We start from the raw sequence: 25,046 nt of genomic DNA, 5'->3' as shown, positions 1-25,046 counted from the left end.
GCTGAATCCCTCCTCCGAGCCTGCTGCTATCAATAAAGCAGGTGTGTTGGTTACCTCAGCAACAGCAATTCCCCTCACACACTGCACTGTCTGAGAGACCTTCATAGCCCCTCCTATTATACAACAGTTTTAGAAGGAATCTGCACTGTCTAATGATTTCTTAAGGGCCCGTTTCCACTAGGGCGGTTTCGCCGGCGATTCTGCAGAGTTTCCCCGCACATCATTCACACGGGGAAACTCTGCCATAGGGGATGACGGCGCGTCGGCGGAATCGCTTGCGGGAGCGATTCGCCCGGAACCCCCCTCAGATTTCGCCACGGAGGCTGCGAATCCCATAGCCGTGCATGGCGCAGCTCATGGGATTCGCCTGCGATCCCGCCCACCGGCTCAGTGCGGTGTGCGTCTGCGAGACGCACGCCGCACTAGTGGAGACGAGCCCTAAGATGCCTGAGACAGTTCTGCACGGATTTTTAAAAACCTACTAATATTTTGTCTCAGACACTTGATAAATCTGGCCCATTGAGCATGATTCACAAAGCTTTTTCACCTGTTTTCACCTTATCCATGTTACATTTTTTAAACTCTCAGGGCTGGAACCCACTAGTGATTTTTTTTTTTCAAAACATTTTTTTATTGAAAAGTATAAATACACAACATGAGCAACAACACTAGAGTGATTTTTTTTGAGTGTTTAGGGAGCGATTCAAAATTGTAGCGATTTCCCTAAACGCTCAGCTAATGTTAATGGATGGGTCAAATTCCACTGGAGCGATTGCGATTACCAAAATCGCAAACGCAGGACATGCAGCATTTTTAGTGTTTCTGCAATGTAAAGTATTTAAACCCTGGCGTAATCACTCATCAAAACCTACACAGAGCGATTTTGCTAGCATTTTGAAATTACTTCACACTGTAAAAAAAATAAAATTAATTGAAAGGACCAATCAGAATTAAAAACGCTAATCGCTATACAATCGCTGGCAAAACGCGTACACTTTTTAAAATCGCTACCAAAAACGCCAGAAAACGCTCATGAAATTGCTTATAGCGATAGCTTTTTTCCTGGGTTCCAGGTCTAAAAGAGCAAAAAAAAAAAACCAATATAATTAAGGTAAGAAATGTAAATATTGAAATGAAGTTCATCGGGACTAACTTACTTTGATTATTTTGCTTGTAAATGTGCTGAAAGGTTATTTTTATTAATTTGGTCAAAAATAAGTCATTTATGAGAAGTTTTGTGAAATGACTCCAATTTGATTACTTGGCAGCAAAGCACTGCCTCATGTCACGTCTGTGCTGTTGCATCCGTATTCAGATGTTCCACCATGGGACAAATACCTCTTAACTGTCCATACCAAGCGCATGCAAGTGCCCAGCTGATGCACAGGAGCATCTCATGGACAGTGAATGCACCGCCTGCAGCTTAAAAATATAAAAATATATTTAATATAAAATAGGCCTCAGGATGTTTATAAGAGACCCTGAAAAAGCTGACTGCAGTCATGTCATTGAAGCTTCCTCATTAACCTCAAAAACCTCAAAAAGCTGTCAGCAGCTTAAAGAGAATCTGTACTCTAAAATGTTTACAGCAAAAAGCATACCATTCTATTCATTATTTTCTCCTCCCCTCTGTGCTGTTTCTGCCACTCTCTGCTGCAATCCTGGCTTGTAATTAACAGTTTTAGGCAGTGTTTACAAACAAACTAACCAGCTTGTGATAGGCTCACATAAGCAGTGTGTGAGTCATACAGAGCCTGCAGGGGGCCTGCAGAGGGTGTGTATCGCTTCTATCCAATCACAAGCAGCCTTGCACATTCCACACATTCAAGCCTTAGCCGACAGAAGGAAACAGATTAGATCATATAACAGAGATAACACAGCCACTGTGCAATTAGGAAAGGCTGCAGTAAGCCAGAGCACATTAGAACAGGCAAAGGAACTTATAGGATAGAAGAACTCTTTAACTAGGTTAAACTAATGAGAGGTTTACTAGTACATTAATTTAAAAAGAATATACATTTTCTACAGCTTACAAAACCGCCAGACAGATGTGTCACTGTAAGATAAAACAAAGTATATTTTAGATATTATTTTGGCACTTACTGGTTCCAGGTCGAGCAAGAATTATTAAGAAGATGGTAAGGCCAAGTGCAAGGACATGAGCCAGGAATCCATTGAATCTCCGAAGGCATTGGTAGAGCCAAAAATCCGGAACCCTTTTTGAATCTACCCCAAGTGGGGTATAAGGGATGGAAGTCTCTGGCATTACCTAGAAAATGTGTACAATTATTTGAGGAATCAGGACACACAACTGGTATTTCAGGTTTTCTTAGCCACACAAGAGGAGTCTGGTCACCTAAGAAGTCTCTTATATCACTCTACCAAGTGGCAGCTATCATTTACCTTGGAAAATCTGAGGTACTCGGGTAACTTCATCTGCTAACAATTTTACTTCCCGGTTCTCAACTAAAGCAAATGGTTTTCATCAAATATGCATGAAATATCCTTGTTTCTCAACAAAAACAAAATCAACTGATTAACCCCTTAGCAACCAAACTTTATTTGGCTACAGGGCTGAATTTTTCCTGCTGCTGGGTGGCAGGCTCGGCAGGGTGTGTGGCGACAGGGAGCTCCCAACATACCTGTCCGGACAGCTGGACCGCTTCTTCTTACTCCACCGTGGTGGTGACGTACTCCCTGCAGGTCACCTCGGGTCCTATCACATGATATGACATTGGGATCCAGGAGACCGTGTCAGCGGTACAGCACCACTCAGTGGTGGAAGAGGGTTGAAGGAAGAGTCTCTTCTTACATCTCTTCCACCACCGGACTGCGCTGTAACGCTGACACAGTCTCCTGGATCCTGATGTCATATCATGTGATCGGATGTGACCGGGACCCAGAAGATCTACGGAGAGTTCAGAGCTGCAGGTAGAGGAAGAGAAGAAGCCTTCCCAGAGCAGGTAAATATAGCTTCTTACTCAAATGCACTCGTTTGGCTGCACTGGGCAGAGGTTGCATGACAGAGGTTCCCACTGCAAAAGCAGCTTCAAACAAGGCATCTTGTTTGAAGCTGCTAAAAGGTTAAAAGCAAATCTGAAGTGAAAATCAACATATGAGATAATGAATTATATGTGTAATACATCTAAGAAATAGAACATTAGTAGCAAAGAAGAGAGTCTCATATTGTTTTCCAGTCCAGGGAAAGTTAAGAAACTTGAGTTGTTATATATGCAAAAGAGCTTCTCTGAGCTCTCTGGCCCAATTTGTTTGAACTCAGGCCCATGTTCTGAAGAGCTTAAACAGCCAAGAAACAGTGAGGCTCAGAGCACAATAAGCAGTGCAAAAAAACTTGCGTTTTTTGTGCTATGTATTTTTACTTTTTTGCTGCATTTTTTGGAGGAAAATGCAATATCACATTTAATGTTAAAAATACGCATCAAAAACGCATGTAAAAACATATTCCTCTGCGCCTCCATTAGGCTGGATGCACACATAACATAGCATGAAACGCTGCGTTCCTACCTAAATGCCCCCCCAGCCGCCTCTTCGGGATCGCCCGAGTTGGGAATTAGTGCATAGACGCTGGCCTGGCTGCGCACATCCTACAGCATGCGGCCATGAGCGCACTGTGCATGACGTCACGACTACATCATGTGCGTAAACAGAGCGCTCACGGACGTGGGTGCGTACTGTAGGACGCGCGCAGCAAGGCCAGTGCCTGCGCACTAATGCCCGACTTCGGTGACCCGGAAGTGGCTGCCAGGGGGCATTTAGGTAGGATCGGAGGAGCAGAGAGGAGAATGGGGGGGAAATGGTGGGCCTCAGGACAGCTGCCAGTACATGCCTGCTCCCCCCGTTTTTTCTACTTCGTTCACATCTGGTATCCTTTAAGCCTCCCCAAAGTGTTGTGTTTAGTAATCACTGATGTTGAATAACCGGAACTAGGTTTATTTACAAGTTACTGCAGTTCTTTACATCAAGCCATACTCTGCTTTGTACACCCAGGACACACAGACAGGACAGGAATCAACAAATCTCTAGAACAGCATAGATAGACACCATGCAATCATGCTGCATCACAGTGCCATCTACAGGCTTCTACACAAAGCAACCTAGATCTGACAGATGTATGAGGGCTTGTTCACACCTAGGGCGTTTTGCTTTTTTTTTTTTTTTTTTTTTCCTTTTTTTTTGAGCGCCGGCGATTTTTAAAGACGCCCTGAAATCGTTAGTGCAATGAATCCTTATGGCACAGTTCACATCAGTGTGTTTCATCCGTTTTGTATTGTGAAAAAAGTCAATAACCATTGGCGTCAGCGATTTAGATGTGAACAAAGCCTGAGTGTCATTTTGTACATGGCCTGTGGGCAGTACCAGGAGCATACCTTTCTGAAAACCAGGTGCTTGAGAGCTGCAGCCACTAAGGTCACACTCAATAGGTCACCCTACAGAGTCAGGGAGTTTTGCTCAAGTACGCCCTACTGAACAGGTACTGCCTTCAACCAGGATTCGAATCCTATAATGGCATTGCCCATAACCTGTACACTATCCAGCCACTTACCTAAGAAGAGGGAAGCCTCTGGATCTTTCAGGAGGTTCCCCACATCGTCCTCCAGATTACTGCAGCTGCCTTCCTCTATCTAGCTGCCAGAATATTGCAGTAATTAACTCTTGGTCTTTCCTTTGTACCTGCTATGTGTACCTATCTGCTCAACTTGATTTATCAGTCTGACCTGAATTATGATACAAAACAGGACAGAACTGGAAGGAACTGTACACCTTTTATGTGTAAACCAAACCATAAAAAAACACATACAAAACAGGCCAAAGGGGGCTGGAGGAAGCTCCAGGTATGTATACATTTTTGCTTTGCCGCCATCACAGGTACACGTTAAAGTGTGCCCAAGGCAACCCAAGGTTAAAAAAATTAGTTACATTACCTCAGAACATGGAAGCCTCTGGATCCTGCAGATGATTCCCATGTCCTCCTGACCCCCACCATAACCGTGCATGGACCCCCCCAAAAAATGCAACAAGCTTGTTGGATTTCTGATTGCGACTGCACTATGTAGGTGCAGCATGGCCACAATTGCACATGAAAAGAAGAGCAGTCTCAATCTCCAGGAAAGTCCCAGGCAGCTGTGGTGGTCTGGAGGAGGACATGGGAAGCCTCTGGAGGATCTAGAGGCTTCCCTCTTCATAGGTAAGTATCTGTTTTTGACCTTTGGATCACCTTGGGTTAAAGGACACCTGAAATGATAGGAAAAAGGAGGCAGTCATCTTTAAAGGGTAAGATACCAAATTAGTGGAAAGCCTCTGGGTGGTCCTGAGTCCTCCCACAGCCCACCTTTTCAGTGCAGTGTCCCTCTATACCTATTTGACACAAGTTAGTTGAATATGTCTCTTCTGGCCAAGAGTGCTGCTGAGGATGGGTGCTACCGGACTGGTCTGCTCATACTCAGTACAATGTAGTGCTTGTGCACAAAAGAAATAAAAACTGTGCACGATTTACTTTGTTTTACTGGGCATGATTGGGCCTTACTCACACATGCCCAGTCCTGATGCGCTCGCTCATCCACGGCCACAAGCATGACCAGAAGATGAAGAAGCACCCGGCACTGGAATGGTGGGCATTGCAAGGATCCAGGAAGTCTCTGGACCATTCAAATGCTTCCAACTACTGAGGTAAGTATTAAGCTTTTTTCCCCCCTTCTCACTTGTGCTTCAATGCCTTCTTATAAATGCTAGCATCCCAACTATCAGGCAGATCAACATCTTTAGGCAGGGTTCACACTTGCCCCCAACAACTCAAGTCTGACTCTACTCTAGGTGTGAGGGCTCGTTCACACTACAAGAGCTTTCCTAAGTGCTTTGCTCTTGCTAATGTCATCCTATGTGTGTTCACACTGGAGCAATGTGATTTTCTAAAAATCCCCCATAGCATTGCATTATTGGGCCCATTCACACCTGAGCGGGAATCGCACGATTCCCGCTCGCGGCAAACCGCTACACATTGTAGCCAGTGGCCGTGTTCTCACTGCCGCGGTTGCGGTTAGCGATAACCGCAACCGCGTTGCATGCAGCGGTTTGCCGGCGACGAGCGTTCCGCGATTTGCGATCGTGATTAGCGTGCATAGCACGCTAATCGCGATCGCTCCAAAACCGCCGCAGTGTCCAGTGATTTTTCCGCGCTAATCGCGGGAAAATCACTCCCGCAGAACGCCGGCGGTAATCGCCGGCGTTCTGCGATTGTAAGTGTGAATGGGTTAAGCAAGAGTTTTCAAAATCTCTAGCGTTTGCAGTGTGAATCAGCCCTGACTCAGACTACTGAAGCTAAAAGATAAGAATGGCCAGCAGGCAGATGGAATGTTGTGAAAGAAAATGAAGATGGCAACCTTTATATGCCTCTCACTTCAAGGTTGCTTTATACTAAGCTAAATATTTGTCCAAAATGCAGGTACTGTAAGGGCCCATTCACACTTAAAAGCGCAAAATTCGCCGTATTCGCCGGCGTTTTGCGGGAGTGCTTTTTCCACGATTTAACACAGATCACTGGACACTGTAGGTATTTTTCCGCGATCGAGTTTAGCGCTTTTATAGCACTGAAACACGATCGCCAGGAAAACACCTGAAAATGGTGCAGGCTACACATTTGCGTTTAGCGATTTGCATTAATTGCCAGCAATTAATGCAAATCGCCCAAGTGAGAACAGGCCCATAGGGTATCATTGCACTAGCAATTTAAAAAGCGCTAGCACTTGAGCAAAACATGAGCCCTTAGAGCAGTAATGACTGTCTCAAAATATTGGGTAACTTGGGTCTGAGGCTGGATTCACAATAACAGTGAAAACAGTCTGTTTTTCATATCAGGAGCCAAGGGATGATAAGCATTGAATCTTTCAGACATGCTCATTGCCAGCAGATATGTTGTTTTAGGCTCGACGTGTGAACCACAGGGCCTTTGCCTTACACGATAAATTCTAGACAATGCATAATATGCTGATGTTAACAGAAACAATGAAAGCCTACAGGAATAGAAAGTGTCCATTCTCAATAGGCTGTTTGCTTTCTTCTGTAACCTTCACCCTCTCTGCCTTCATCTGTCACCTTCATCGCGATGCCATGCAATTATATTTCTATGGTACATTTACACTGGAGCATCAGCAGCACAGTGCAGTGGGATCCGTCGGAATAACCCACAGCATACTGTGTGTTTACAGTGACCGTGAAGCATACTTTCAATTTACTGTATGCTTCACTGCACTTGCACTCCTAATGATGCAACATTTTATCACTGATATCGCAACATGCATACTTTGAAAGTTGCCCATATGCCATATCAATAGCTAAGATCAGCGATAGAATTTCCCTAAGTAGGGACTCCACCAGCAAAATCATCCATAGGACAACCACCGCCTTTCAACACCCTCCTGGACTCTGGCAGTCCAGACCACATAGCCTCTCTCTGGCAGTCATTACAAGAATTGTTTAGAGGTCTTCTCCAAAGCATCTCCCATAAGGCATAGCAAATGGGGGTGGGGGGGCCTTATGGGGTGTACTACAACTGCCAAATATTAAAAATAAGTTATATATATAAGGACAATTTTAACTGGCAGCCCGTTTCACTGTTATGTTCATGGTGTTTAGGGAGAGTAGACAACATTTATTTTATACCTGGAATTAAATCTGTATAAACATTTCACCAACACCAGTACTCAAGTTGATAAACTGTTTTACATGTAATATTCGAACAATAATGCTTTCCATCCACCTTCTCCTTCTAGTACATAAGACAGGTTTTAGCAAGAAGCTCGATATGGAAAGTGTTATCTCCTCCCCACAGGTAACATTACTGTAACTCATACGAGAAAAGCAGGCAGAATCATAAAAGTTCTCTGCTTCCCCAAGAGGCTGCCATATCAGAGCAAATCAGTCATCCTGCACGCATATAAATTGTACACCGGCAGAGAGAAATAATTAAGCAGAGATAAGAAGATAAGAAGTCACGTCACTCACCTTTCTTCGGAATCCTCCTCTGTTGCATCTACTTGCTGCTCTGCCTCCTTTACGAGTTCTGAGCATGCGCACTGGACACAGAGCAGCTGAATGAATAGCTGCCATCATTGTTGTGGGTATGTGTGTATTCACATTCATCAGTGTGAGGAAGTACTTCAGCTCGGGCTATGAATGATGAGGCGTGTCAGAGAAGGCTGACACCTGCAGTTAAGGGTGGACTGGCTTGTCACAGGTTTCCCAACAGGTTATTATAGTGGATGTATAGTGCTGACGTATTGCGCAGCACTTGGTACAGTATATTTAACATACATCATAGCTCCCAACTGTCCCTTTTTCGGAGGGACAGTCCCTTTTTGGGAGCCCTGTCCCTCTGTCCCTCTTTCACCCTCATTTGTCCCTCTTTCAGGACTTTGTCCCCCTTTCTATGTATATAAATATATATATTTCTATACTAACAATGTGTTTGATTAACTCTAAACTTTATTCCCATCCTTTAAATTGATATATTACTCATTTTTAAATGTTACTATGAAGGAAAATTAACCAGGATAGGAACGACCAGTGTGGTTTGAATTATAAAACAACATATTTTTCTTATGAAATGTTTATGGTATGCGTGACTAGAAGCGTGGTGGGGCGTGGTCAGGGTTGTTTCAGGGGCGTGGCTTAAGTGTCCCTTTTTCTCATCTCAAAAAGTTGGGAGGTATGCTATAGTGATGGGTCGTTCTCAATCGAGCCGGCTCTTTGCTGCGAACGACAAGAGCCGGTTCTCGGTTTTGAAAGAGCCGATGCCTCATCCGCCCCACACAGCTCTGATTTGCTGTGTAATAAAGGGCGCTGAGGCATTCAAATAGCTTCAAGGGCAGAGCTGTCTAGAAAGATGTACATTTTCTGGCAGTCCAAGAACAAAAAAAGTTTCTTTTTAGTCCTGAGAGACTGACAACTAAGGCCTGGAACCCACTAGGAAGTTCTGCAGCGCTTTAAAATCGCTGCAGCGCTGTGTGCAGCGATTCTTAGGGCGTTTAAATTTGTGATTTCCTTATGCTTGGAAGCGCAGTACAGCTCTTCCAATTTGCAAATCGTTTTTTTTTTAAATAAAACATTATACTTACCAGGCGTCCTTCTTCCGTCCATAGCTCCGCCCCTAAAGAAAGAGGTCATAGGTGCTTCTCTAGGACCAATCAGACAAGCGCCTGTGACCTCTTCCTTTAGGGGTGGAGCCACGGAAGGAAAAAGGAAATCAAGACTGAGCGAGTAATTAAAGTTTTATTTAAAGCACAGCCCCCCAAAGCCCTGCATAATTACTTTGATAAGCGATTTATGCAGCGCTTATATACTTTGCAATTTGCGCAAGTGCGCTTAAAATGCTGCATATCCTGAGATTGTGATTACCTCTAATCGCAATCTCACTAATGGATTCCCCAACCTCGACCCCCCCCCCTTCACTTTCATTGGCATAGTGCTTTTGGGAATCGATCCCAAAACGCTGCCAAAGACGCCTCAGTGGGTTCCTACCCTGAGGGTGCAGAGAGAAAAAGCTTATTGATCTCTGCACAGTTGTTTTAATGAATGCATCTGCTCAGCCACTTATAAGGAATCATACAGAGTTTAGTAGACAAAGATTTGTAGACAGTCCCTATTCAGTATGCTGCAGGGTGTTGTGTACAGTACCTTGCCCCAGCCTCTCCTCCCAACTCCCAAGTGCTGTGTACTGAAGCGATGCTGTAGGCGTCTGTACAGTCAGTTCTGAGCCATCAGAGGTGGACAGAGTGAGTGTAAAGAAGCTGCGGCTGGAAGCACACTCGTCTGTCAGTTTTCTGTGTGCTTTTTCTGTAAGCGTTTTCTGCACACGGTGTGTCTGTATGGGTGAAAACATGCATGCTTTATCACAGAAGCTAATGTAATGTGCACTAGCCAATTGAATAACATTGGTTCTCAGTTTTCCTGTGCGAAAAACACACAAACAGATAAGTGTGCTCCCAGCCTAAGGACAGGACAGCATAGTGAGATCAGGGCCCAGAGTAGCAGCTGGGACAGGCAGCACATGTGGCTCAGTGAGTCTCTGTTGTCTGCATAGTGTGACTTGCTGTAAGAGTAGCAACAGGTCTGTGTTCTTCTGAGGGCCCTGTCACTTGTGGAAGCCATGCATACGTGGTTACGAATGTTTCCCAACTGCAGCACTTTACATATCACATAGTCATGCAATGACTGTCCTCAGAGTAGCTTACAATCTAATCACTACCATAGTTATAGTCTAATATTTTCACTATAGGATTGTTTTGAGGTAAACCAGTTGACTTATTAGTATGTTTTTGAGATATTGGAGAATATGAAGTCTCTGAATTAAATACGGGGGAAGATAGAAACTCCATGCAGATTTTGCCCTGACCAATGTTCAAACCTAGGACTCAGCAATATAATACAATAGCGCTATCCACTATTCTTCTATTCCTCTCATATCTATCTGCTCATCCATGTCATCTATTCTGACCCTCTACTACCCTTCCAGCATGTGCTGTATGGCATACAGAACTGGATCATCCACAAGGCAAACCTAGGCAGCTGCCTACAGCCTGGAGAGAGTCCTGGGGCCTGGTGGATGCAAGCCACCACTAAAGCAAACTAAATAAGCTAGGTGACCATCAGTGGAGGGCAAAAAGTGTTATCTTGCTTACTGCCCCATTTCATACTAATCCTTTCCTGATGGCTTAAGGTAGCCACACTGGTCGATTTGCCATCAGATTCGACCAACAGATAGATCCCTCTCTGATCGAATCTGATCAGAGAGGGCTCGTACGGCCGCCTTTACTGCAAACAGATTGTGAATCGATTTCAGCCTGAAACCGATCACAATCTGCTGAGCTGCCGCTGTTGCCCCCCGGGTCCCCGCATACATTACCTGAAGCCTGGTCCCGGGCATCTTCTCCGCATCGGCTCCCGGCGGGCAACTTCTCCGCATCAGCTTCCGCGTCCCGGCATCCGGCATAACTTTCTGTCACTCCAGTGACAGCGGAAGTTCAAATAGAGCGCCCTCTATTTGTACTTCCGCTGTCACTGCAGTGACACAGGAAGTTATGCCAGATGCCGGGATGCGGAAGCTGATGCGCAGAGGATGCCAGCCAGGAGGTGATGCGGAGAAGATGCCGGAAGCCAGCTTCAGCTAATGTATGCGCTCCTTACCCGCGGCGAACAACGGTAATTTCCCGCACGGCACGATCGACGGGACCGATATATTTCGGGCCGAAATAGATCGAAAATTAGCGTGTTGCGTGAACGATTTGACAGCAGATTCGATCCCAGTGATCGCATCTGCTGTCGATCGGCGGGTAATCGGCCTAGTGTATGGCCAGCTTTATGGTTTATATCACATGTGAAGTGTTCTATAGTGTGTGCAACTTTATTTTTTAGGGTGTGTGTGTGTGTGTGTGTGTGTGTGTGTGTGTGTGGGGGGGGGGGGGGGGGTGACATAGGATTACTTGCCTGGAGTGACAAAAAGAAACGGTCCTGAATATATGTATGTAGTGATTTTACCCAAAAGCAGCTGATACTACTAAAGTTACTTTTTCCTGGGTAACTAAGAGCGGTGACGTGTGGGTTCGAGTTTCCTTCAGTTAAGAGCTGACCTTTCTTAGTTAAAGCGTAACATGTCATTATATTGGCAGGCGTTCCCTGGGGCAGCCTGAGAGACAGCTGACAATATAGACCATAGAACTCAGAGGTGTGTCTCTTCCCTATGTGACTGGCTAGCCTCCCCACCTGTTTACCAGAGAGAAACAACTTCTCCTTGTTTCCTGTATGTTTGCCGCACCTCCTGACTCTGGGGGCTCATTTATCAAGACAGTGGTTGCCCTCACCTACCAGTTAGAATATATGTTGTTTGCCTGCTATAGAGTATATATGCCTATAAGTTGCTTGAGCTTTGCAGAGTTCAGAAAATGCCCATGGGTTGTTCTTTTTCTTCTGTCCTCAATTGATTGCGCTTTTTTTCCTAGTTTATATAAGGCTAGGTTCACAGCTGCATTGCATTTCCTGTAAAAACCGAAAAGTCGCATCACACAATGGGCTTGATTCACTAAACCGAGAAAACTCATATCACGGCCACACTAACGGTTTTGCGTTTCGCGTGCACAATCGCGAATTTTCATGTGCAATCGCACGTGAACATTCGTGATTGCGCGCAAAAACGCTGACGCGGACGTGATATGAGTTATCATGGTTTAGTGAATCAAGCGCAATATATGAACATACAGTAAAGCATAGAGTCAATGAATAGTATGCTTCACCATCATTGTTAATGTTTATGTTATGCGGTAACACACTGCGTTAGGATACTGTAGGCCATTGGGACACATCGCACTGGATGCACTCTGAACGTCGCATAGACTTACTTCATAGTTCAACTTTCTCTCTTTCTGTGTTAAAATGCCTCATTTGCACTGCAATGCTCCACTGTGAATTTAGGTAGGGTTCACGCCAAGCAGGAGTGCGCAGCGGCAAGGGACGAGTATCTATATCCCTGAGAGCTGTAGAGGGATTTTATAGGGACACAGATACTCGACCCGGAGGAGGGGAAGTGGTTAAAGAGTACTTAGAGGACAACTGAAGTGAGAAGAATATGCAGGCTGCCATATTTCTTTCCTTTTAAACAATACCAGTTACCTGGCAGCCCTGCTGATCTATTTGGCTGTAGTAGTGTCTGAATAACACCAGAAACAAGCATGCAGCTAATCTTGTCAGATCATTGCTTAACCTCTTGCCGACCGCGTCACGGCGATGGGCATGGAGGCGGCGGCAGCCCCAGGAAAGGTCCTTGGGGCATGGTTTGCAGGAGATCGATCGCACGCGCTGATGCATGCACATCCCTGCTTGGATGGCGGCGCTCCGCTACGCCTTTGGTCTCCCAGCGGCGATCGCCGCTAAGAGACTGTTAGATGGCAAAACTATTTACTAGGTACAACGCTGCGATCTAAGGCAACGCTGTACGGGGACAGCCGTGTCACTCGGCTGTCCCCTCCAGAGGCACAAAAGCAATCCGCTGTGATAGGCTGAAGCCTATTATTATTATTATTATTTATTTATAAAGCGCCAACATATTCCGTGGCGCTGTACAATGTAAGAAAACAAACAAGGGATACATAATGATACAGACAATGATATACATCAAATATGAACACTGATACAAGATACAGCACTGCTGATTACAATTTGATTTAACATGATGACTAAAATGTATAAATGTCTTAAGCCCCATCTACACCATGGGACATTGCAGCGATCCGGCAGCTCGATTAGCCGCCGGATCGCCTCTTCCGCGTGCCCGCCGCGTCCCCGCTCGCTGCACGTGCGCTGCATTAGATTCCCCGCTCGTCCCCGCCGGCGCCGCTTATCTCCCGCACGATTCCCTGCCATTGTCCCCTTGCGGGGATCAAGCAGGGAATCGGCGGTGCGGAGATCCGTCCTGTCGGATCTTATCAATCGAGCCGCATCAGCGGCTCGATTGATAAGGAGCATCGCGGCCGCATCTACTCGTGTAGATGCGGCTTAACAGTGTGCAAGCAATTCAATTAATAACAGTCCATGACACAATAGGGTGAGAGTCCTGCCCTTGCGAGCTTACAATCTAAAGGAATGGGGTGAAAACAAGAGGTGGGGATGTATACAGTATATGTACAGGCAGTGCGCAATTAGGTTATTTAGTGGGTGCATGGCCTAAGCTAGAGAATATGCTTGTCGGAAAAGGTGGGTTTTGAGGGAGCGTTTAAAGATTTCAAAGGTGGGAGAGTGGGGGATGTGTTGTGGAAGAGCATTCCAGAGGAGGGGTGAGGCACGTGAGAAGTCTTGTACACGTGAATGTGAGGAGGTAATTGTAGAAGAGGATAGAAGAAGCTCGTGTGCAGATCTGAGATTGCGGTTGGGTTGGTATCTGGAGACTAGTGAGGAGATGTACAGGGGAGAGAGATTGTGGAGAGCTTTGTAGGTTATGGTTAAGAGTTTGAATTGAATCCTCTCATTAATTGGTAGCCAGTGAAGAGCTTGACAGAGAGGGTCAGCAGAGGAAGAGCGAGAGGAGAGATGAATGAGTCGAGCAGCAGAGTTCAGTACAGAATTGAGCGGTGTTAGTCGGTTAGTTGGAAGTCCACCAAGCAATATATTGCAATAGTCCAATCGAGATACAATAAGAGCATGTACTAACATTTTGGTTGTGTCATGGGAGAGAAAAGGTCAGATACGTGCTATGTTTTTCAGTTGGAAATGGCAGGAGCTGGTTAGGGAGTTAATGTGAGGAGTAAATGAGAGAGAAGAATCAAATATTATCCCCAAGCACCGTGCTTTGGGAACTGATGTTATAGATGTGTTGTTAACATTTATTGTAATATCAGGCAAAGAGGTGGACAGGGATGGTGGAAAGACTATTAGTTCAGTTTTATTCATATTAAGTTTTAAGAAGCGAGAGGACATGAAAGAGGAAATAGCGGTCAGGCAGTCGGGAACCCGTATGAGGAGGGAGTTATCACAGCCGATCGCGCTGATAGGCTGATGGGCTGATGGGGATAAAATTTTTTAAAAAATAGTAATTTTATTTAAAAATAAATAAGAAATTTAGAAAAAAAAAATAGATAAACATTGGGGGAGCGATCAGAGAAAAGGGGGGGGGGGGAGTCACTTGTGTGCTGAGTTGTGCAGCCCTGCAGGCCCAATTTAATGAAAAATGGCCTGGTCTTTAGGAGGGAGGGGGGGTTAACACTGCGGTCCTCAAGAGGTTAAAAGGAAATAAATATGGCAGCCTCCATATACCTCTCACTTCAGGTTTTCTTTAAAGTTAAAAATGACAGAGCCTGTAATGACAGGCTCTGTCATTTGTGACAGTGGTGGGCGTGGTCAGAGCCTCAGCGTCAAATTTGAAAATTTTTGACAAAGGCCCGTTCTTTGAGGTGGGCAGAGCGTTTACCTGCTTGGAAGGAGAAAGTTACTTCAGGTGAGTATTTAACCCTTACAGCAGTGCAGCATTTACCCACGTGGCGCATGTTATCTCTATTAAAACCATTAGCTTTTTGTCAAATGCGTTTGTTCTTTGGGAGATGAGTGTGCATGGTGTGTGGGATGATAATGTAGAGACTTTTTCACACAGGTAGCGGTGCAGAAAGCACAGCCATAGTAAAGCATAGTGAGTGCAGTGTGGTCCAATTCACTGCAGATGAATGGAACAGCTTTGACTCCATACTTATTTTTTTGTACAGCATCATACAGCCCGCAATGTGAACAGCGACATCAGTGAAGGGGATCCCAAGGGCAGTGGCAGTGTCCCCAGGGGGTGTGAACATACCTTAAGCCCCGTACACCCGCAGTACACTCTGCCGAGATTACAGCATGTGTACAACATAGGTTGACACCACCCACCCCCACCCCCCTCAGTAAATTCTAAAAACAAACTCTTTTCTAAGTGCCTGAAAAGGTTAATAGGGTTTGTTCAATTTCCTTCTGTAGCCTTATAAATCACAGACCTGTTCAGCCTGAGCCATAGTGCTGAGCTTTTCAGGCTTCCATGATAGTTCTCTTATCTCTAAAAGTGGAAGCCAAAACTGGAGAGAGTTTCTGTGTGCAGAACCACAAATACTACAAGTGGTGCAGGCTAAAAATAGCAGATAGTCATCCTAACAGATTTAAATGGAAATTAGGCCCGTGCACACCAAAAACCACTAGCAGATCCGCAAAATGCTAGCAGATTTTGAAACGCTTTTTCTTATTTTTCTGCAGCGTTTCAGCTAGCGTTTTGCGGTTTTGGGAAGCGTTTTTGGTGTAGTAGATTTCATGTATTGTTACAGTAAAGCTGTTACTGAACAGCTACTGTAACAAAAAACGCCTGGCAAACCGCTCTGAAGTGCCGTTTTTCAGAGCGGTTTGCGGTTTTCCTATACTTAACATTGAGGCAGAAACGCATCCGCAATCCAAAATCTGCAGCAGCCCGGGAGTATGCATTTCTGCAAAACGCCTCCCGCTCTGGTGTGCACCAGCCCATTGAAATACAATACCCTAGCGGATCCGCACCTGCAAGCAGATCGCAAACCGCAGCGGAAACGCTCCGGTGTGCACTAGGCCTTACACAAAATGGCAGCTTCCAGTTCTAACTTCTAGATAAGTGTGACTGGGGGAGGCATTAAAGCAACCTGCAGGTGAGGGTTTGGAGAGTTAGATAATTTCGTTAGTAGTTCCATACATGGTACAATTTTTCATTTTTTTTCGATTAGATAATTTAGTTTGATTATTCCGTTAGATCGAATATAAAGATTTTTCCAGCATGTCCGATCAAAAACAGGATAATCATTAGAATTTCTTGATCAAAAAAAATATTTTCAACTTTCATTCGATTCGATCATTTAGATGGAATAAATCGGGGGAATAGAACCACCTATTCCAGGACAGGGTCCATTCTTCACCTTTGGACCACATTCCTTGCTGTGGATGAGTTCATTCGGTGAGGGCTTCAGTGAGTAAGGTTGACATATGTGCAACAGAACAAAGCTGTTTGTGCATAGCTTCTCCGTTCTGCTGGGCCTGGGCAGACCTTATTTGCGCATGTCAAATCTGGATGAACTCGTCCACAGTCAGGAGCCAGACCAGAATAACCCTTTTCGACAAGCCTTTGTTGAATAGCTATAGAGCAGTGGTTCTCAACCTGGGGTCCGCGGACCCCTGGGGGTACATTGGCAGCTATCAGGGGGTCCCCCAATGGCCGCAGACAAAATGGCAGATCTCGCCCCCAGGAGAGTCAGTGTCAGGCAGGGCAAGCTCGGAGGCACGGGCGCAGCAACTTACTTAGCCTCGTTCCTGCGTGGACTCCTATCGCCGGGCTCTCCTCCTGTTCGGGCTCTCCCTGTCGCCGCCTCGCGTCCTATTGCCATGGTTACCCGGCAGCCTCTTATGACGTCAGTGAGTTGCTGCCGGAAGTAACCATAGCGGGAAGACGCAGTGAGGCGAGAGGAGGAGAGCCCAGCGAGAGGAGTATGCACGGGAACGGGGCTACGTAAGATTATACTGGGGCACCTATTGGCTTGCTAACTACACTGGGGCACCACCTGTACCTGACTATTCTGTGGCACCACCTACACCTGACTATTCTGTGGCACCACCTTCACCTGGCTAATCTATTCTGGGGCACAACCTGCACCTGGCTAATCTATTCTGGGGTAAAACCTGCACCTGGCTAATCTATTCTGGGGCACCACCTGCACCTGGCTATCTATTCTGGGGCACAACCTGCACCTGGCTAATCTATTCTGGGGCACCACCTGCACCTGGCCATCTATTCTGGGGCACAACCTGCACCTGGCTAATCTATTCTGGGGCACCACCTGCATCTGGCTAATCTATTCTGGGGCACCACCTGCACCTGGCTTATCTATTCTGGGGCACCTATAGCTTGCTACCTACACTGGGGGCACCTGTACCTTGCTAACCTATACAGCGGGCACCTATGGCTGGATACCTATACTGGGGGCACCTATGCCTTGCTACCTATTCTGGGGAGCCTATACCTGGATACCTATATGGGGGGCACTTATACCTAGCTAGGACAGGGGGTCAAGAGGTGACACAGGGGGGCCTAGAGAAAGAGGCACAGGGGAAACAGAGGGGGAGAAAATAGGTACGGAGGATGACTCACAAAGGGGTACATGTGCTAAAAATTTTGAGAACCACTGCTATAGAGGGGCCCTATGTTGGAATGATGGGCTATAGGATCATCCAGAAGCTTCCCACTACTGAGCTAAATACCTAACTTTTTTTTCTCACTTCAAGTTTCGTTGGCAGGTAGGAGAACTATAAGAAGTTGGGAGACAGGTTTTTAATTGTATTCTAATGTTAGGCTCTCAAAGTAACAGTTACGACTTGATTATATAATGTTCACTCCCCCTGTAAAAGTGACACTATTGATTACGATGAGTGTGTCATGATTACCAGTAAATGTAATTGGATTTAAATGGTGAACCTCTCCTCTCTCACTCACTAGCAGTTTTTGAAAGCTGTGCCTTCTACTGTTTTCTTTCTAAAAATTGAGAAGCAGTCAAAATTTCCCCACTGCTGTAATATTAGTCACACTATTCAAAATAATAACAAACTTGTTTTTTTTTGAAAAAAAAATGGCTGAAAGGATTATTAATTTTAGTTTAATTTTCTTCTGGAAGCTGGTTCTAAGCACAGAGAAAGCCTAGGCAGATTTTTTTTTTTTTTTTAAATAATGCAATTGCTGTGCATTCTAAAAATAGTAGTGTGGAGCTTACATATTGACCTGGACATTACATTATTATGCAAGATTGCAGCTGCCAGTACTAGCTGAATGTGTCAGGGAAGGGGAGAAAGGGGATAGTTGGTTGGATTGGTGCTCACATACATAGCTGTCCGCAGAAAATGTTCTGGGGGTGAAGGGGGGGGGGGGGGGGGCGGAGGGCAAAAAAGGAGGGTAAGTCATGAAGTGCACATAGAGTGGTCACAGAAGAAGGAGCCACATTTACATTAACTTATGCAATTAATTGGCAGCCGATTCCCTCACAATCCAATTAATTGGCAGCAGATCCTCACACAATGCAATTAATTGGCAGCAGATTCCCACACAATGTAATTCATTGGCAACAGACCACACACAATGCAATTAATTGGCAGAAGATTCCCACACAATGCATTTCATTGGCAACAGATCCCCACGCAATGCAATTCATTGGCTGCAGATTCCCACACAATGCAATTAATTGACAGCAGATTTCTGCACAATGCAATTCATTGGCTGAAGATTCCCACACAATGCAATTAATTGGCAGCAGATTTCTGCACAATGCAATTCATTGGCTGAAGATTCCCACACAATGCAATTAATTGGCAGCAGATTTCTACACAATGCAATTCATTGGCAGTAGAGTCCCACACAATGCAATTAATTGGCAGCCGAGTCCCACACAATGGCTATCATTCATAAAGCATTTCCGCATGCGGAAATGCTGAAAACAGCTGACTTTACCGAACACATAGCAAAATGTCTATTCATAAAGGCTGTTTCCGCATGAGAAGCTGACATTCCCGAGCAGAGCGATAAGTTACTGCCTTGTGCGGTGAATCTCTTAAGAAATGTATCAAAATGTCAATTCATAAAGATTAGAGCAAGCGGTATGCGGACGGGGAATACCGCTTCCTTGGAAGTAGCGATAAGCATGCGGATTACATGCAAGTTAATGAAACAGACCTCCCAAGCAGCAGCAGTGAGAGCAGCGCACGGAGGGACTCCGGCAGCCTACCAACAGCCTACCGCCAGCCTTTTTCGGGAAATCACCGCACTTGTATCGCAACTGGCAACATTTTTATGAATGACCACCCAGAAGTCTAAAATACCGAAAGCGGTATTTTCCCGCACGGATTTTTGTTACCGAACACACCTTTATGAATGATAGCCAATGCAGAATTCCCCCTCCATCTGATGAGCTTCCCTCTGCGAGTTGCATTCAAGAACCCAAGAATACAAATATAATCAGCTTACGTGGCAGCTGACTCTTCCAGCAATGATCTCCAAACTCCAGTCACATGCGCAGCAGCTCGGCGGCTAAATCTCCCACCTCACGCTGCGCCAGCCACTAATGAGATCCAGGTGATGCAGTTGGAGTGTGTACCACTCCGCATCTTCTCTGGACTCTAGCCGGCCTAGTGTTGGCTAAGAAGATCGCTCCGCTGCCGCTCTGCTTGCGGGACCTGGGGGGGGGGGGGGCAAATTAACTCTAGGGGTGACAAGCGCCCACTGTATCCCCCTCCCCCCCCCTAGACACCCATGCTTACATAAATAACATTACTTTGGGTGAAGGGAAGGTAGGATTACTGTATAGGCAATGAGGAGTTGGGAGACAGGTTTTTAATTGTATGCTTATGCCAGAAAGTACCAGTTGAGATTTGATATATCTTGGATAATATTAATTATACAACTTTATTAGTAAAGCAGTCTAAAATAGAAATAATCAGATCTGAAATTGGGCAGTAGTGTTGGTGTTTGAATTCGGAACATCTGAACCTCCAGACAGGGTTAGGGGGAGTTCACTGACTTGCGCTTCATTGTATGTTTCACATAACTCTGATACTTCCTTCTTTTGGCTTTGGAAGGAAGAAGTATGGAGTTATGTGAAATGCGTTGTGAAGCACAAGCAACTGAACTCCCTCTGACCCTGCCTGCAGGATCAGCGCTGAATGGTGCTGAAGTGTGTTGTTTGGGTGGAATTGGAAGTTCCAAATTCGAACACCAACTATTGGACAGAGATACCTACTACTTTTAAAAGTTCTAAAAGCACATCATCAGACACGCGATTTGAAGACTATGCCTAGAAAACTACTGAGTGTGCTTGAGCCTGGATTAGCTAATGGGCTGGATGTGAGTACAACTCTGCCGCAGCCATAGGGCTGGAACCCACAGGAGCGCTTTTGGCAGCGTTTTGGCAGCACTGCGATACGCTAGCAGTTTGCCAAAACGCTGGGCTAATGTTAATGGATGGGGCAACTTCCACAGGAGCATTTGCGTTTCCCAGAAACGCAAACGCAGGACCTGCAGCATTTTGGGAGCGTTAGCGCTTCAATGTAAAGTATTGAAACGCTAGCAGAAACGCTCAGCAAAACCTAAACTGAGCGGTTTTGCTAGCGTTTTGCGGTTAAGCACACTGTAACAAAATGAAAAATAATTCACAGGACCAATCAGGATAAAAACGCAAAACGCTAGGCACCCGCTGGGGAAAAAAATACAATGTTGCAAAACACGACCAAAAACACGCATGAATCCGCTTGCAAACCGCTCAGACAAAACGCTAGCGGTTGCGTTTTGCGTTTGCGGTTTTCAGTGGGTTCCAGGCCTAAAGGTGCATACACACATCAGACTATAGTCTTTGGAAAATGAAAGATCACAGACCAATCTTACCACCCTTCATGTAGTATGAGAGCCATACTCTACACAGTCTTTTCTATGGAGCTGAACTCCACATCAGAAAAAAATCTTTGCAAGATGCTGCACACACAGATGCTGTACAGACACAAAAGATCAGTATCTGCAAAAGATCTGTTCCTGCCAAAAATCCATTCCTGCAAATTGCAATGATAGTCTATGAGATCTGCATATCATCATACACACATGATTTAACTGACATTCATCTGCAGATCAGATCCACCAGGATGGATTTTCAGATCTGCAGATGATTGCTTGATCTGCAGATGAATGTCAGTTAAATCACGTGTGTATGATGATCTGCAGATCTCATAGACTATCATTGCAATTTGCAGGAATGGATTTTTGGCAGGAACAGATCTTTTGCAGATACTGATCTTTTGTGTCTGTACAGCATCTGTGTGTGCAGCATCTTGCAAAGATTTTTTTCAGATGTGGAGTTCAGCTCCATAGAAAAGACTGTGTAGAGTATGGCTCTCATACTACATGAAGGGTGGTAAGATTGGTCTGTGATCTTTCATTTTCCAAAGACTATAGTCTGATGTGTGTATGCACCTTTACACAGTGCAAGGTCATTCAGATTATCATGTCTGTTGTCTTGAAATCGCAAAATGATATACATTTTTTTGTTACAAAGCACAGTATACATCTTGATTGAGCAATGGCAAGTTAGCCTAATGGACATTATACTTATATCAGTAATTAAAATATCTCTATGCATTTCAGCCATTTGGATTTTTCACAAAGTTTACTGGGGCAGTTTAAATCATTTTTGTGTCATTTGTATAACTGACAATTATTACAGTGGTCACTGTAAGCTGCCTTCCCTGTAGCATTGTGTCTGCCCACCTCTGATTGTTGTACCTTTGCTCTTCTGCTACCTCTTGCATAGTCCTGCAGAGGCAGTTGAAAATGAAATATGACCAGACTGCTTATGTTCAGATGACAGCTGGAATTCATCTAGTAACACACTAGATTTTCCTCACCCAAATCGATCGATGACTGTTAACTACTTGTCCACCTTGCCTGCCCTTAGAAAACAAGTTGGTCATCCAGTCACTGTTAGGTTAGGTTGTGGACAGGATATCTAGGGTTGACAGACACAACCAGGCTATCCATTTTTGCTCTAATATAAATGTTAGCAATTTCATATACAGTAACTTAAATCTTTGTAAAGGTGATTCTTATCTTTTTTTAGCCTGGCTCCTTGCTTGCACCACATCCACTGAAGGTGACTGTGCCTGATGATCAGCATAGCCCGGCTAATCTACAGAGGAACCCCTACCAGAGCTGTGGTATGTCTGTTTTTCTGTTGAAAAGGGGAGGGGAGTGACAGTGGACTTTTAGGTAGGAAGGAGCCTTAAAGGACCCAAGGTGAAAATAATCTAATGAAATAAACAATTTTATCTACACTCTTTCTACTAAAAATGACTTAAAAAGATATTCCACAGTTTTATTTTATAATTAAATCTACTTACGTTTTTACTGTTTTATTGTTTCTGCTCAATGACACATTCATTAAAGTATGCCAGAGCTAAAATCTATGGACTATTGACCCCTTTTTATTTATTTCCTGCTCTCAGAAGCCATTTTCTGCTAGGAAAGTGTTTTATAGTTGTAATTTCTTATCAGTGAGGGTCACACTGTAGTCTGACACAGTCTTGACTCAGACAGGAACTGCCACTTACATACCTGATGTTTAACTCTTTCGGGCAGAGAAAGAAAAAAAGGAACACAGCATAGTTATTTGTGTGCTAGGCACTGTACATACCCATGTCTATCTCATTATGTTGCACGTCACCTTGGTTATACATTAAATGTATATGCAAATTTGTTGGCGTTTTTAGGCTAGGTTCCCACTTGAGCCGGACTCCAGTAGGATTGGACAGTGTAGTGTCTGCTCTGATGGTCTGTGTGTGGTCCAAATTAATCCATCAAGAACTTATATGATTTCTCCTTTACAACCCATTTCTTTTTCTCCCCACTTAACTAACTTAACATTGTACCCCTTCTCTCCTCCATACTCACCTTTGATGGTCTTCACCTTTGGGGTCCAGCCGAGCAGTGATGGGAACTGAAGCTACGCACGCACGCACGCACGCACGCACGCACGCACACACACACACACACACACACACACACACACACACACACACACACACACACACACACACACACACACACACACCAGAGCTGATAGAGACTTGGATGGAAACAAGGTTTTTGCTGGAACTTCAGGCTCTCATGACTATAAGGGGCAGGAGGGTGTTAGAACTTGGGAAGGGGAGCTCACACACTGGTAGTGAGGGGGGATGGAAATGGTGCAATGGTTATAAAATAATTTATTTTATGTTTATTTTTGAATGAAAATGCAAGAAAATTGAAGGATTTTATTATTGTATTCTAGTCCATCTCCTAGGCAAAAATGTAGTGATACATGTCATGGAAGTAGTTTTGAATGAGGGAAATGGTGCAAAAAATGTATTTAGATAGACTAAATCATGATTAGACACAGAATATTTATATCATGTTTTTTTCCTGGGGAACTCGAGCTGCAGCCACTAGAAAGCAGTTTATAGGCAATAGCAGGATAAGGGAGATTAGCCCAAGAACTCCTTACTGAATAGGTGCTGGCTTACTGAAGAGGAAGCAATTCGAACCCTGGTCTCCTGTGTCAGAGGCTAAAGGCCCATACACACATCAGACTATAGTCTTTGGAAAATGAAAGATCACAGACCAATCTTACCACCCTTCATGTAGTATGAGAGCCATACCCTACACAGTCTATTCTATGGAGCTGAACTCCCCATCAGACAGAAATCTTTGCAAGATGCTGCACACAAAGGTGCTGTAGACATTCAAAAGATCAGTATCTGCAAAAGATCTGTTCCTGCCAAAAATCCATTCCTGCAAATTGCAATGATAGTCTATGAGATCTGCAGATCATCATACACACATGATTTAACTGACATTCATCTGCAGATCAAGCAATCATCTGCAGATCTGAAAATCCATCCTGGTGGATCTGATCTGCAGATGAATGTCAGTTAAATCATGTGTGTATGATGATCTGCAGATCTCATAGACTATCATTGCAATTTGCAGGAATGGATTTTTGGCAGGAACAGATCTTTTGCAGATACTGATCTTTTGAATGTCTACAGCATCTTTGTGTGCAGCATCTTGCAAAGATTTCTGTCTGATGGGGAGTTCAGCTCCATAGAATAGACTGTGTAGGGTATGGCTCTCATACTACATGAAGGGTGGTAAGATTGGTCTGTGATCTTTCATTTTCCAAAGACTATAGTCTGATGTGTGTATGGGGCCTAAGCCCTTAACTAGTACACTATCCAGCCACAGCTAATTACGATGATGACCACCATAATGGTGCCTCTACATGTGGTTATAAAAATAATTTATTGTATGTTCATTTTTTTATGAAAATGAAAGAAAATTGAAGGATTTTTTTCTTGTATTCTATTCCATATCAATTTTGTCTCCTGGGCAAAAATGTAGTGAATGAAACATGAAACTATTAATTTTGATGTAAAAAGTGAAATGGAATTGAAATAGAAAGATAAGGGAAATAACCTTCTATTTCTGTTTTTATCATACCAGAGTCAGAGTTGAAGATGTATAATGCTACGTACACACATGCGACAACGATCGTTCGTTGTCAACGACGAACGATCTTTTAATTGACGAAAGAACGACCGAAGTAAAGTTAGTTGTAAAAAGTATGTAACGATCACATCGTTAGAACGAACGTTACACCACGTAAAAGCACTTAATGCGCCTGCGCATAAAATTGTAAAGTTCCTTGGAGAAAAAGTGAAATGCGCATGTCCAGCCTGGTACGAACGATCGTTTCCAACGATGTGCCACTTTTGCTAACGATCGTCGGTGGTAAAAATCCGCCAAGACAGAACTTTGTTTTGTAGCGATTTGCCTCGTTCGTCGTTTGCCTTAATAGTCGTTGGTTCGTTTTTTGTAACGATCGTCGTTGGTAAAGATCGGGGAACGATCGTTACAAACGACTATAGTCGCATGTGTGTACGCACCTTTAGGA

General features: G+C 44.5%; 1 protein-coding gene and 1 long non-coding RNA gene across 9 annotated transcripts in view; one reads left to right on the top strand and one right to left on the bottom strand.

The window, feature by feature from the left end:
- Positions 1-8,132, bottom strand: part of CYB561D1 (cytochrome b561 family member D1) — a 71,506-nt gene extending 63,374 nt beyond the window's left edge. For both annotated transcript variants that reach the window (XM_068269517.1, XM_068269516.1), the window contains exons 1-2: positions 8,020-8,132; positions 2,104-2,269 (exon numbers count right to left, since the gene is read on the bottom strand). In XM_068269517.1, the coding sequence (XP_068125618.1) occupies positions 2,104-2,269; positions 8,020-8,127 (274 nt within the window). In that variant the 5' untranslated portion in view covers positions 8,128-8,132. The remainder of the gene's footprint in view (positions 1-2,103; positions 2,270-8,019) is intronic.
- Positions 8,048-25,046, top strand: part of LOC137546740 (uncharacterized) — a 76,254-nt gene continuing 59,255 nt past the window's right edge. For 6 of the 7 annotated variants that reach the window (XR_011026339.1, XR_011026334.1, XR_011026335.1 and 3 more), the window contains exons 1-2: positions 8,143-8,263; positions 22,176-22,272. This is a non-coding gene — a long non-coding RNA (uncharacterized lncRNA). The other variant, XR_011026338.1, reaches the window with a different exon arrangement.

Source organism: Hyperolius riggenbachi, chromosome 2 (assembly GCF_040937935.1).
Source record: "Hyperolius riggenbachi isolate aHypRig1 chromosome 2, aHypRig1.pri, whole genome shotgun sequence".
Lineage (NCBI taxonomy): Eukaryota > Metazoa > Chordata > Amphibia > Anura > Hyperoliidae > Hyperolius > Hyperolius riggenbachi.
Note: the sequence above shows the minus strand (reverse complement) of the source record. Positions and strands in the feature narration are given on the sequence as shown.